Here is a 15,345-nt window from a genome sequence, read left to right as displayed (position 1 = left end):
TGGGCAATGACTACTTGAGGGTAGAGTAAATATTCTGAATGTGAATGTATGAGACTGAGAGGAAGCTGCTTGCAGTTTTGTCTTCACTTAGTATTGGTTTAGAAAATAAGATCAAACCCCAGACAATGACAGTTGGTCCACGTCTGATAGAGAACTATATACTTTGCACTATATCGAGAACTGCTCATCTTACATGTGGGGAACGACGAGAGGAAGTGTGATAACCCCTTAGAGCTTTAAGGAAATCCAAAGAATACTTTAAAGATACAGTGAGAGACTGTGCGGACCTAAGAGCCAGCGAGAGTGGGGAGCTAACAGGGAGAACCCTCGGGGACAAGATGGAGCCGATATGAGCTGTGCTTAAACCCCCCCGGTTTCCTGCTCCCCTTCCCCCCCTCTCAACCTAGCCATATACCCCCCCCAGCTCCTACCTTTCCCTACCTAATTTCCTCCCTCCATCTGAAGCCCGCCTAAGGCCCGGGCTAACTGACAACTGGACTAATTAGCATCTGGACAAGCTTGGGGAGAGAAGGGAAGAAGTTTTGCGTTTATTGGAAACCTCTGTTTGACTTGGGGAGACACTATAGGAGACACTACCGCTTTATTGGAAGTAGATATTGACAGGATTGGGACCCCGAGGACTTAACAAGGACTAAATCTATCTCTTCCCGTGAGGTGGCTAAAGCCTAGCTAGTGCCCCCAATGGTTGTTTTTTGGGCTTGCGGAGTACTGCTTAGGGGAGTTACTGATTAACGACCCTGGTTTTTAAGGAAACCAATAGGGTATGAAAGGCAAATCTTAAGCAAGGAAAAAGAAAAAAAAAGGAGCGTGAGGAAACAGCGGGAGGCATTAGGATAGATAAATCTGGTGGAGAAGAACGGTAGAGGAGAGGGGTCAACATAAAGGTATAAGATGTCCCAAACAGGCAAGAAGGGAACGAACGGGGGAGCCCCAGGAGACAGGAGAGGCTCGAAGCAGGAGGCAGACTTTAAGTCAGATATTTTGAAAATGTTTGCAGAGATTAAACAAAGCCAAACCAAGGTGGAACATAAGTTAGAATCGGTGGATAATAGAATTGGAAAATTGGATAAAAAAATGGAGGAAACTGTGAATGAATTAAAGGGGCAAATTAAGGAAATATTTAGAAGGACACAGCTCACAGAGGAAGGGTTAAAAAAGACAAAGATGGAGTTAAGAGATATGAAAAGAGATAAAGAAAAGATTAAATCTGAAGTGATGGAACTAAGTAAGACGCAGGAAGAGATGAAAGATATTATTGCGATGAATGAATTGAGGCAGAGGGAGGTGAATCTGAGGATGAGAGCGATCTCAGAGACACAGAATGAGAATATTAAAGAAAAACTGACGAAGGAGTTAGCAGAATGGATGGGCTTGCCAGTGGAGGAAATGGCTAACAGTATATTGAACGCATTTAGAATGCGTGTCAATGCAACAAGAGTAAAGAAATTTCCAGGCGACTGTCTGATTACATTTAAGAGTAAAGAAATGAGAGACAGGATCCTCCAAAGGAATAGAGAAAAGAGATTGAACATAGATGGGAATTATATAATTATTTTTAAAGATGTCCCAATAAGATTACTTAAAAGAAGAGATTCTTACAAATCATTGGTGCAGACATTGAGGAAAAACAGGATAGAGTTTAGGTGGGAATTCCCGGAAGGGTTATCATTTACATATAGAGGCAAGAGACACAAGTTGATAAACCACGAAGAAACCGGGAAATTCCTCAGGAAATATAAGGAACTTAAAGCTGAAATACAGGAGATAGGAAAAGCTGATAGAGCCTCTCCGGGAGAACCAAGAGTGATAGAGGAGGGGGGGGGAGGAGGGGAGTGGGTCGGGAGAGGAGGAAGAAGAGGAAGTAGAAGATTCAGGAAACTTAGAATAGATAGGAAGATAGTAAAGGAAAACAAAGGAAAAAATAAGCGCTATGGGCTTAAAAATTTGGAATTGGAATATTAACGGTATGAATGATAAAAAGAAAAGAAATAAAATTGAACAGTGTCTAAAAAGGAAAAATTTAGATATTATTTGTCTCCAGGAGACACACGTGGCCAGGAAACATAAAAAAGTGTTAATTAATAAACGATTGGGGAATGAATTTGAAACCTTGGATAAGGTAAAAAAAAGAGGGGTGGTGCTGTATATCAGTAATAAAATAGAGGCCAAAACAATGTTCAAAGATGAGGAGGGGAGGATGATAGGGGTCAACATCAATTGGCAAGGGGAAAAGCTATTGATAGTGGGGATTTATGCCCCGAACGGAAGTAAAACCGAATTTTTTAAAAAATTAGAAGAGAAATTAATGGATTATGTGGATCAAAAAATAATATTAATGGGGGATATGAATGCAGTAGTTTCGCTTGAGATGGACAGACTCAGGGATAGAGCAAACAAGGATGGGAAGCTACCAAAGTCATTCTTTTCGATGGTGGAAAACTGCAGTTTAGTGGACATATGGCGTCTGAGACACCCGCTGGAAAAGCAATTTACCTTTTACTCTGAGCCCAATCAGTCCTTCTCCCGATTAGATCAAGTTTGGATTTCAAAAGAACTCTGTCCAAGAGTCAAAACTATAGAAATAAAACCGAAGGTAATATCAGATCATAACCCGGTAGAGATGGAACTTGAGAGCTTAGAGAAAAGACCCTATAGATGGAGACTAAAAGATTACCTGTTAGACGATGAAAAGGTGGTGGAAATGGCAAGGAAAAAACTAACAGAGTACTTTGAGGATAACAGTGACAAAGGAACAAAGGAAAATATAATTTGGGATGCAGGCAAGGCGGTAATAAGAGGGTACTTCATCCAACAAAACGCAATCAAAAACAGAAATAAGGAAAAAAACAAAGAGGAAATTCTAAGACAAATAATGGAAAACGAACGTAAATTAGTCCAAAAACCCAACTGTTCCAAAATAAAAGAGAGAATAAAAATTTTACAAACCCAGTTTGCTACAATAATAAATAGAGAAGTAGAGTGGAATATAAAAAGACTTAGACAAAGAAACTTTGAATTTGCCAATAAACCAGGTAAATGGCTTGCCTGGCAAATTAAAAAAAGGAAAGATCAAGGGACAATAAATAAAATAATGGTAGATGGGGAAGAAAAAAACGACCCCAAAGGAATAAGGAGTGAGTTTATTAATTATTATAGAAATCTGTATAAAGATCAAGAGAAGATAGGTCAAAGGAAAATAGAAAGATTCTTGAAGGAAAAAGGGGGACAAAAAATTTCAAGGGAAGGAAAGCAAAGATTGAATACCCCAATAGAAAACGAAGAAATAGAAGAGGCAATCAGAGATTTAAAGAGGGGCAAAGCCCCAGGTCCCGATGGATTTACTGCCAGCTACTATAAAGAAATGAAATCTGTCCTGGTGGGCCCCCTGAAAAAGATCATGAACATAATATTAAAGAAAAGAGAAATCCCAGAAACCTGGAAAGAGGCGTATATTACGTTTCTCCCCAAACAGGATGCGGATTTAACCCAAGTCAAAAATTATAGACCAATCTCTTTGCTTAATGTAGACTACAAAATATTTGCAGGAATTCTGGCAAGAAGATTAAAGAATGTGCTAGCAGAAGTCATCCATAAAGATCAGGCAGGATTTCTGCCAGGACGACAGATGAAAGATAATATAAGATATATTATCGATATGTTAGAATTCTTGTCTATTAGGATTGACAAACAAGCTACAATGATGTTTATTGATGCCGAAAAGGCGTTTGATAATGTGATCTGGAAGTTTATGCTTAAAAACTTAGAATATATGGATGTAGGCAGTGATTTTTCAAACGCGATGAGGGCAATATATACGGATCAGAAGGCTAAATTGATTGTAAATGGTATAATAACAGAAGAAATCAAGATAAAGAAGGGAACAAGACAAGGATGTCCACTCTCTCCGTTATTATTCATAACAGTGTTAGAAGTCCTCCTAAATTCGATAAGGCAAAATGTAAACATAAAAGGAGTGACATTAGGACAGAATGTATATAAAACTAAGGCCTTCGCGGATGACTTAGTGGTGATGATGGAAGATCCTCTAACATCAATGGGAGAGATAATGAAAGAAATAGAACTATTTGGAGAGGTGGCTGGGTTTAAACTAAATAAGACCAAAACAAAAATGATATGTAAAAATGTAGATTTAAGGACAATAGAAACAATACAACAGCAATCGCAGATAGGAACGGCTAAAAAAGTGAAATACCTTGGCATCTGGCTAACATCTAAAAATATAGATTTATATAAAAATAACTACGAGCCGGTGTGGAGGGAAATAAAGAAAGATTTAGAAAAATGGGGGCGGCTAAAATTGTCAATGTGGGGAAGAATGAATATGATCAAGATGTCTGTTCTATCAAGATTGATGTTCCTATTTCAGTCTATCCCTATAATAAAAGGGGGTAGGACTCTAAAAGAATGGCAGAGGACAGTCTCGAGATTCATATGGCAGGGCAAAAAACCCAGAATCCAATTTAAATTACTAACGGACATAAAAGAAAGGGGGGGTTTTGCCCTGCCAGATTTGAAGCTATACTACGAGGCAGCATGCATAAGTTGGCTTAAAGATTGGGTCAAATTAGAAAATACGGAGCTGCTTGACTTAGAGGGCTTCGATAATCATTTTGGATGGCACGCCTATCTGTGGAAGGATAAAACGAAAATACACAAAGGATTCGGCAATCATATTTTCAGGGGACCGTTAATTGAGGTGTGGGAAAGATATAAAAATATATTAGAACCCAAAACACCACACTGGTTATCACCCCTTGAACTAATCAGCAGGAAAACTACCAACATGGGAGGAAACTGGGCAACATACAATCAGTTAGTGACTAAAGTAGATGGGAAATGGAGAACCAAACCTTACGAGCAGATAAAAGAATATGTTTACGATTGGCTTAACCACCAGCAGGTTAATCAGATGCTTAGTAAGGATATCAAAGAAAGAGGCTACGCAGATAAAGATTCGAAATTCCAAATGGAAATAATAAACAGTAAGGTGAAAAATATATCTAAAACGTATAGGATGCTCCTTGACTGGAATCTAGGGGATGAGGAAATTAAATCAGTAATGATTCGCTGGGCAAAAGACATAGGTCACAGCATACAATATGAGGATTGGGAAAGATTATGGAGTGATGGGTTGAATTTTACAGCGTGTACCGCGATAAAAGAAAATGTCATGAAGATGTTCTATAGGTGGCATCTAACACCTATGAAACTTTCTAAAATGTATAAGGTAAACAACAAGTGTTGGAGGTGTAAAGAGGCAGAGGGTTCCTTCTACCACATGTGGTGGGAGTGTGGAAAGGTAAAACAATTTTGGGAGAAGGTATACACAGAATTGAAAAAGATATTAAAGTACACGTTCATAAAGAGACCAGAAATCTTTCTACTAGGGATATTGCAACAACAGATAAAGAAGGAGGATTGTAGATTGGTATATTATGCAGTCACGGCTGCAAGGATCTTAATAGCCCAGAGGTGGAAACAGCAGGAAACCCCAACGGTGGAGGAGTGGAGATCTAAATTATCAGAATATGCAGAACTCGATAAACTAACGGGGAAAATCAGATACTTAAAAGACCAAGTGTTCATCAAGGACTGGGGAAAGTACGTTGATTATCTGGAAGTTATTAGTGAGGGACAAATAACGCTAGAGGGATTTAGAGATGTACTGTGACAGACTATGGTTATTGTGTAAGGAAAATAGAGAACAAAATCGGACACAACGACAATAAGAACGAGGAAACGTGTAACTTTATTTATGTATTTTGTATGATTCGCGGCTAAGTTGAAGGAAGTCCTCAAAGAAACAACTAAGTTACAGGAGAACTATGAAAATAAGAAAACTTGTGTATTTTTTCTATTTAATCCGTTTGTAATTTTTTTTTTCTCTTCCTCCTTTTTCTTTTCTTTACTATGTTTTGCTTTATCTATGTGCATTTTCTTTATGGAAAGAATAATAAAAAGAATTTGAAAAAAAAAAATGACAGTTGGTCCAAGTGCATCGTAATACTCAGATTGCCTTTTAACATTATGGAGTAATTAAGTTTATTTCAACCTTTCTTCTGCAACAGCACCTGTTAAAGAGAGTTACATTGTTTTTCTTTATAAGATGCAAGGTGGTAAACAGCTGTACATTATTCATGCTTGACAAAGCTTCTTTCTGCTTCAGAATTGTGAATGTTTGTCCCCCCCCCAAGTTTATTGGGCAGATGTTTCCAACCTTGTGGTGATGGATGCAGTTTAATATTCGCTCTTGCCGGCAGGACCTTACAGTGATATCTCTTTCATTACCTAGGCCAAAAACCTACGGAAAATGATCCAGCAAACGTTTCGACAGTATGCCAACCTCAATAGAGAAGAAAGTATTTTGAAATTCTTCGAGATCCTCTCACCAGTATACAGATTTGACAAGGAATGCTTCAAGTGTGCTCTGGGTGTAAGTATGCTACAGCCAAGTGCTAGGGCATATTACAAAATAATCAGGGTTATTTGTAGGCAGGTCACGGTTTATTAAACTATGGCCAGCAGCTTAATTATCATTTATTGGCTATGGTTAAAGGTTGCTTGTTGACCAAGCCATGTTGTTCTTGCATGAACATTAGTGTTAACCATGGTTTAGTGTTATGGGTGAACCTGGACGTTCTCCTTATGGAACTGTCACTACCCAAAAGGTACAGAACCGTAACGGAAGAGTGTCAGAAAAATTCAAATCAATTTCAAGGCTTGGCTGCTTTTTCTTGCTGGTGTTTTTCTCTATTCTCTGTTGTAATATACCAAGGTTTAAGGGATTATCTGCCAGATACGTTAATTGTGGTTCACTGTTATGTTCAATCCAGGACAGAGGTGTTCAATCCAGGCCAGAGGTGACAATGGTGTTTTTTTAGGGGGCGGGGAAGGGAGAACAAGAGTTTGGTAATTGTGTTTGTTATATCCAGCTAATCACCAACCATATAATACAGTTACACACGTTTTTAAGAATCATTTTTGAATTCGAGGATTGAAGACTGCACCTAGTTTCTGTGAGTCACATTACCGCTGTGTCTAAAATTGAACTCTCCCCTGCTGGCTTTTAAAAAAAATGAGTTATTTTACATAATGCCAAGAAACAGTGATAAACCTGTAAAGATGGAAGTTGTGTAGTAAATTTGATGGTATTTACCCAATTTCTTTTGTCGATGTTCTTTCCAAATCATCACCACCTCTGTTAATATAAAAGTCAAGCTGGATAATTTCGGTCGAGCTGGCCATTGGTCCAGAAGAAGGAATCAGCTACCTTACAGACAAGGGTTCCAATGTAAGTCTGCTTATCCACCAACTGCATTAACATGCCTTGGAGTAGGAGGTGTAAATGAATGTTTTGGTGGAGGTTAATCTTAAATTAGATTTTCAGGCAAAACTCTGCTGCTCCCATCTGTTTCATCCCCTAAAAACAAACAAACCACAGTCAGTCTCCATTCTGTGCTCAGCTCTTACTGGACTGTTTATAGGGATTCTCCTTAAATACGTTGTACTTCTGCAAGTCTTGGGCTTCTCCTTGTACATCTCTTTCTTGTACTTGATGAGTTAGCTACGTAAGCATCCTTCCCTGAAGACTGGAAATAGAATATATTGCCGCTCTTCATACCATAACGTCTGCATTTTTGGTAGGCTTAAATTGAATATTAGGGTTTTTCTTTTCATTATATTGTGTTCCCCACCACCACCACTACCAACCCCAAACAGGCTTCTTAGATTTCAGGAAAACTGACATACAGAAATCAAAGCAAACAAATGCTGTGTTGCAGTTACAGATAGGTAGCCGTGTTGGTCTGCCATAGTCAAAATAAAAAAAATCCTTCCTGTAGCACCTTAAAGCAGTGTTTCCCAACCGGTGTTCCGCGGCACACTAGTGTGCCGTGAGACACCGGCTGGTGTGCCGTGGGAGGGAGGCGGGCGAGTCGGGCGGCGAGAGGCGGGGCGGCGAGGATCCGCGTCGAGCCGGGGGCGGCTCCGCGGTGGTGGTGCCGAGCGGCGGGGCAGCGCGCGCAAAAGGGAGGAGCGCGAGACAGCGGAGGAGGAGGAGGCCGGCATGTCTGGGCAGCAGCAGCAACAGCAGCAGCAACAACTCCCGGCGACGGCTCCTCCTCCGCCCGCTATCGCCGCCACCACCACAACAGCCGCCGCCGCCTCAGCTGCCGCCGTCCCTCAGTCCCTCGCTCTGCTGCCTCCTCCCACCCCGGCAAGGGGAAGGGAAAAAACGTTCACTTTTGTGCGTCCCTCCCGGCGTGACGCTGCGCGCTGATGTCACGGGGCGGGGCTTTAATGGTGGTGTGCCGCGAGATTTTTTCCCGGTAAACAGGTGTGCCGTTGCCCAAAAACGTTTGGGAAACACTGCCTTAAAGACCAACTAAGTTAGTTCTTGGTATGAGCTTTCGTGTGCATGCACACTTCTTCAGATACACTGAAACAGAAGTTGCCAGACCCTTCTATATAGTGAGAAGGTGGGGAGGGGTATTACTCAGAAGGGTGGTGGGAATGGGAGATTGGCAGATAGCTGAGATGAGCCTGTTGACGACTCTTAACGACTGTAATAGGTCTTACAGGATAAGGCAAGGGATGAGAAGGTGAGAAATGGTTTGGTCATGTATAATGGGATAATCCAATGTCTTTGTTCAAACCAGGTCTCTCCATGGTTTTAAGTTTGGTAATGAGTTGCAATTCAGCAGCTTCTCTTTCCAGTCTATTTCTGAAATTCAACTCATTACCAAACTCAAAACCATGGAGAGACCTGGTCTGAACAAAGACATTGGATTCTTATCCCATTATACATGACCAAACCATTTCTCACCTTCTCACCCCTTGCCTTTTCCTGTAAGACCTATTACAGTCGTTAAGAGTCGTCAACAGGCTCATCTCAGCTATCTGCCAATCTCCCATTCCCACCACCCTTCTGAGTAATACCCCTCCCCACCTTCTCACTATATAGAAGGGTCTGGCAACTTCTGTTTCAGTGTATCTGAAGAAGTGTAAATGCTGTGTTGATTACGCTTCCCTCCACCCTCCTCATAGGAGATCTCAAGTCAGTTTCCATTTGGGCTCTCTGCCAATAGTTCACATTGCTGCATAGTGCTCTAGGCCAAGAGTTGCCATCTCTTTGCTCTCTTCCCTTTCCCTGGGCAGAGCTTGTGACATTGCTCTGAGGCTCTATTAAAAATGAAAGGAAGCTGGCAGAATATGGTAAACTTCAGGAGGATAGTGGTAAATGTTTAAGGATGGTCGGGTGATCTATAGTATTTGCTGTTACTGATGCTTTCACTTTACCCCCGTACTTTTCTGTAGCTTACTCACCTGGCAGACTTCCATCAAGTTCAGACCATTCAGTATTCAACTAGTGAAGATAAGGACAGGAAAGGAGTGCTACAAATGAAAATTGCTGGAGCACCAGAGGTAGGCGGATTAATGTTGAGTTTTCTGTTGCATGGCATGGTCAGGCAATGAGACCTAATTCCTTATTGTACTTTATCAATACTTCATGAACAGAGGTGGGTGTCTGTCCCAGGACAATGTAAAAATTTGGATCATTGCCTCAGACACGTGGTGATGGTTGCAGTGGAAAGCCATTACTGCCCTCTGTGGGTGCTCCTTATTATAGTGTGTTTGACAGAAACGGCTACTCTTTGGAGTGTGTGAGCACTATGTATTTGTGGTTAGACAGGTCAATGTGGGAAACCATGTATGGAGTTTTGAACCTGAGAATGACTCTTCCCAGACCTAGCTGTTACGTTGGACGTAATTAGAAAAACAGTGGAGAAGAGCGAGAACACAGAAATGAACAGTTAAGTCATATAAAAGATGGGTGCATTTCTCTGCTTTGGGAGATGTTGTTACTACCCAAGAAACCTGCACAATGCACACAGTGCAATCCAGAAAAAAAGGTGTGACTAGCAGAAGCTTGCTTTTGAAACTGTTGATACATGGAAGCATACTGAACAGCTCTTTAGGTAAAGGTAAAGGGACCCCTGACCATTAGGCCCAGTCGTGACTGACTCTGCGGTTGCGGCGCTCATCTCGCTTTATTGGCTGAGGGAGCCGGTGTACAGCTTCCGGGTCATGTGACCAGCATGACTAAGCCGCTTCTGGCAAACTAGAGCAGCGCACGGAAATGCTGTTTCCCTTCCCGCCGGAGCGGTACCTATTTATCTACTTGCACTTTGACGTGCTTTCGAACTGCTAGGTTGGCAGGAGCAGGGACCGGGCAACGGGGGCTCACCCCATCGCGGGGATTTGAACCGCCAACCTGATCAGCAAGTCTTAGGCTCTGTGGTTTAACCCACAGCACCACCCGCGTCCCGCGAACAGCTCTTTAGTTGGTACCATAAACCTTCATCAATTATACTTGGTGAAAATGTGGTATATTTTGTGCTTAATAGTTTTCTTAAACTGTATGAACTATGCACACAATCGATAAGCAAGTATTCTCGGGTTAAATAAGAGACGTTCAATTTCTAGTTAAAACCCAAACTGCATGCACTTCATTGGTTATTAGTTGTTATTTTATTCCAGACAACAATTGCCAATCAAGTTTAACCTCTGTTTGTTTATTATTTGCTTCACACAATTTATATTCCACACCTTCAGCATTAATTCATGTTAGCACAGGTAACAAATAGCAACAACAATAAAAATACAATTGGTAAATTACAGACAACCCTAGTGTGTGTGTGTGTACGCACGCGCATTCCAGGTTATCACATACGATGGCAGCACACATATAGCCTGCCCTCCCCTCGTTCTGCCCCCTTTTCCTGCCCCTTCTGGGTCACACGTTCTTTGAATATGTGCAAAATGGGAGTTGTCTGTAATGCAATAAAGCATAGAAACTAAGACAACACTGTGAAACATCATTTCAGCCATCTCTTCAAATAGATAGCAAAATCAAAACTGCTCCAAGTTTGTTTGTTTTTAAAGAAAAACAGCAAAACTACCTTTTGCTAAAAGCTCTGAGAAAACAGGGATGTGTTTGCCTGGTGCCTAAAAGGTAGTTAAGTAGTCACTGCACTGGGCCTCCCTATGGCATTCCAAAGGTGAGGAGCTGTCAATTGAAAGCCTTTCTTATCAAAAGGTGAATTGTTTCTGAATTCTCCTCCCATTGCCTCATGAATATTGCTGATACGTAGTATGTTTTGGGTTCAATCCAAATAATTATAGTCCTAATCTTATACATTCTAAGATACAGGATGCAGATGAAAATCCTCCATGTGGAGAGACCCATGAAGACAGCCACACAGAGAAAGCAACTTATGAGCTGATTCAGCCACATGGAGATACACTGTTTTCCAGCAGAGAGATAGGACTTGTTGGCAGCTGAAAAAATGTGCGGCTTTATTCATGAGAACTGGCATTAGAAAGTGGCATTTGTCATTGTGGTCGTGCCAGCTCTCATGTTCACATCCTCCATGGGGCTGCTCCCATGTGAAAGGCTTTAGGGTGTAACAACTGGGACCTTTTAATCATTTACTCACTTTCCCCCCTATTTTCTGTTTTTAAGTTGCATGCTCTGCTCTGACATAACAGCTCAGCTGTTCTACTAAATGTTTGTGTCTGCAAATAATGCCTCTTTGTTTGGTGCCCTGTTTTCTCGCTCTCTTTCTCTCTAGCCTCTGACAGTGACAGCACCATCCTTAACCATTGCAGAGAACATGGCAGACTTGATAGATGGCTATTGCCGGCTGGTCAACGGTGCTACACAATCCTTCATCATCAGACCTCAGAAAGGTGAGATAAAAATTTTGTAGATAACTTGTATTATGTCTAGTCAGGTTTGAGGGGGGAATCCTAGCCTGGATAACTTTTCTCTTGTTTACTAGGGGAAATCCGTGTGGTTTCTGCAGCCAGGGGATATACAACTAATAGCAAAAAGTTAACAAGCATCTGAGATGCCAATTCCAACAGCTACTCTTATATAAGTAATTTTATAGATGGCAAAACCATAACTTAGTCATATTCCAAAACTGTCAGCTAGTTTGTATTCTAAACTAGTAGTAAAATATCTCTTATATCTCTTGCCTGCACACAAATCTAACTATCTCTCCCTATGTGGTCCATCATACTTTGTTTGGATCATGTATGTTCTGTAGGAAGACAGCCTTCCTTTTTAGACACTCATGCATTCAGTCATACATGTTTTTATTATTTATTCTATTCTTCCTTTATGGAGATCAGGGTGGCACCTATGGTTCTTCCCCCCCCTTTATTATTCACAACAATCTTGTGAAGTAGGTTAGGCTGAGACATAATGCCTAACTTCACTTGATACACTATGTAGCATGATGGATTTTAATTTTCATCTCTCCAATTCTGATGTTTTTGGTTACAAGAACTTTTGCATGCTCGAAGAAATTTTAGAGTCAAACACGAGATTTGAAAACTCCTGTTAGAATCATAGAAACATATTTTATTTTGGCAAATGTGAATTATTCAGCGAAAAAGAAATACATAAAACTAAATTTAAAATTTATTTTTTTAAATATATATATAATAACTTTTGATTATTAATATTAATGTAAAAATAAAATAGTTGTTTAAATGTAGCCAGGTCCAGGAATGGCTTTTGCCTTGTTGCACTGAGCACAAAAGAGGTTGCCTGCAGAGAGTCTAGCTTATTTTGTACTGATTGGTTATATTTCAGTACCCCATATCTGGTAGACAGATAATCTATAATCAAATTTAAATTTCAGACACTACTAAGCAAGGGAAATTATTCAAGTCTGATTTTGATATCTTAACACTAATAGTGTAGAATAATGCAGCCATGATTTCGGGGCTTTTTCATTGATTACTTGAATTTTTGTAATATTTTACTTTCAGCTTCTAGTCTCTTGCTTCCTGTATGTTGGAAGATGTTCTAAAAATTGCTTGGGAAAGTGAAATAATAGTTAGAAGTTGACCCAAAGGGTAAAAATTCAGTTGCTCAGAAAACAGTGAGCAGATTTCCTGTAGTTTTGACCCTTCTGACACAATAGTGGTTTGTCAGTGTTTTTCTGAAGATTTCCCCTTTCTACAGGTATCCAGAGATTCATTATAAGATCCTTGTACTGCATAAATGAGGGGCATTTGGAAGCTTTATGTAAGGCTATTAGGGAAAATGTGATATTGCAAAACTTCCTCCTAGAATTTGAAGATAGAATTAGCTTTAATTAGCAGTTTTCCTACTTGTGAAATATATTTTATGCATATACCTTAAGAGCATGTGACAACCGACTGTCTATTTTCCTCTTCATGCAGAAGGTGAAAGAGCTTTACCGTCCATACCAAAGTAAGTCTTAGTACCTTATTTGCAGAAGTTAAATAATACTGTGACATATATTAATTTGGGGGTTGTACAGCTAAAGACTTTAAATGAAGTTAACCAGCTATTGTTTGGTTCCATTCATTTTTATTCACCATGTAACTCAATACACCTGGATAACTCTTGTGGCATCATAAGGATGGCAGGTGGCATTGTGGGTTCTTGTGGCCTCCATATCTCTTTGTGACCAAACTGCCGCTGGATTAAAATCAAATGCCTTTAGGAAACACAAACGCATACCTGGCAATAACTTAAAAGGTAAAGGGACCCCTGACCATTAGGTCCAGTCGTGACCGACTCTGGGGTTGTGGCGCTTATCTCGCTTTATTGGCCGAGGGAGCCGGCGTACAGCTTCCGGGTCATGTGGCCAGCATGACTAAGCCACTTCTGGCGAACCAAAGCAGCGCACGGAAACGCCGTTTACCTTCCCGCCAGAGCGGTACCTATTTATCTACTTGCACTGGCATGCTTTTGAACTGCTAGGTTGGCAGGAGCAGGGACCGAGCAACAGGAGCTCACCCCGTTGTGGGGATTCGAACCGCCAACCTTCTGATCGGCAAGTCCTAGGCTCTGTGGTTTAACCCACAGCGCCACCCGCATCCCTTTGGGCAATAACTTAGTGATGGAATAAGTGCTTTGATGCAGAAGGTCCCAGGTTCAATCCTTGATAGGTGGAGTTTGAAGGCTGTTGACCTGTGTGCATAGTGTGACATGTGAAGGCAGCTTTGTGTGTGAACTACATTAGGACACAATAGACTTTCCTCTACTATATTTTATTCCATAGAAAAACCATTAAGTGAAAAATTTCATTAAATTAATAAGAATATTATGAATGCATACAATGCTGTTCAGATTGTGGGGTTTAAAAGTTGCAATCCCTCCCCCCTCCAGCCTGGCAGCTATCCTGGTGGGTTGGTGTGTACCCCTTCCCCACATTATGATAGCTTTATTTTACCTGGGTACATGTGTGTGCATTCACAAAGCACTATTTCTGTAAACTAGAGTAAAAAAATAAACCCCAAATAATATAGAATCCAAATCTTTCATTCTATCCCTTCCTTCCTTCCATTAAATTTGTTAGTTGCTTTATCTGTAACAGGGCAACCCAAGGTTAACTTACAACCAAAGAGAGCCAAAAAATCCCATCATATATATATTAGAACCAAGATGACACAGGAATACATTAAAAACATCCCAGATAGTTAATGGTCCAAGGCCTGGTTATAGAAGAAAGTTTTTGCTTGGTGCCTACAGATTTATAATGATGTCACCAGGCAAGTTATATCGCAATAGATTTAGAACATTGGTAGAAACAATGATGCAAATCCCCCCCCCCCCCGAAAAGCTCTGTTATTATTGCCACCTTTCTCTTTCTTTTTCTTTTTCCCTTTCAGGCCTCCTTTTGTTCCAATTTGGTATATTCATTTCAATCAAAATAGGTCATCTCCATTTCTTTGTGGTCCTAAAATGCAGCATATTCATGATAATGCAATTAGCCTTTGTAGATTATAACTACTGCATGTTGTTAAATAGGCAAGAGAGCTTAACTTCACCTTCAGCCAAATGGCTGAAATACGCCTCATGCAGGGGTGCGAGCCCTTATTTTGGCTCATTACCCCCTCGAACAGGGCCTGAATCCTCAGCACATTTGTTTGAGGCTTTTGGTTTCAGGGTTGAGTAATGGCCAAATGGTGACTCAGGCACGAGCACAATGGGCTGCCAGCTTTAACTCTTTGCTGCACTTGCTCTATTTTGAAATATATCCCAGGTGCTTAATATACATCTCAAGTGGCTGTAGCCCTGTTAAGTGACAGTATAAAAACAGCTTAAACCGAAAATATTTTACAGCATTTTCCAAAGGTCAGTGGAGATGGGCTAAGGCAAATCGCACAGGGCAGTTGTTTCTGCAAGGCAAGTGCTGTGGCAAAAAGACCCTGTTGAGAGCATTAGTCTTTATTGTCCGCAAAGTTCTGAATGTT

The 15,345-nt window shown here is 40.7% G+C and overlaps 1 protein-coding gene across 13 annotated transcripts in view; it reads left to right on the top strand.

Moving 5' to 3' along the window:
• The window catches only part of PTK2 (protein tyrosine kinase 2), a 221,046-nt gene that overhangs the window by 138,248 nt on the left and 67,453 nt on the right, over nt 1–15,345 (top strand). For all 13 annotated transcript variants that reach the window (XM_082235513.1, XM_082235524.1, XM_082235525.1 and 10 more), the window contains 5 exons: nt 6,335–6,475; nt 7,256–7,333; nt 9,358–9,465; nt 11,676–11,793; nt 13,303–13,333. In XM_082235513.1, the coding sequence (XP_082091639.1) occupies nt 6,335–6,475; nt 7,256–7,333; nt 9,358–9,465; nt 11,676–11,793; nt 13,303–13,333 (476 nt within the window). The remainder of the gene's footprint in view (nt 1–6,334; nt 6,476–7,255; nt 7,334–9,357; nt 9,466–11,675; nt 11,794–13,302; nt 13,334–15,345) is intronic.

This window comes from Podarcis vaucheri (assembly GCF_965113315.1).
Source record: "Podarcis vaucheri genome assembly, chromosome: 8".
NCBI lineage: Eukaryota > Metazoa > Chordata > Lepidosauria > Squamata > Lacertidae > Podarcis > Podarcis vaucheri.
Note: the sequence above shows the minus strand (reverse complement) of the source record. Positions and strands in the feature narration are given on the sequence as shown.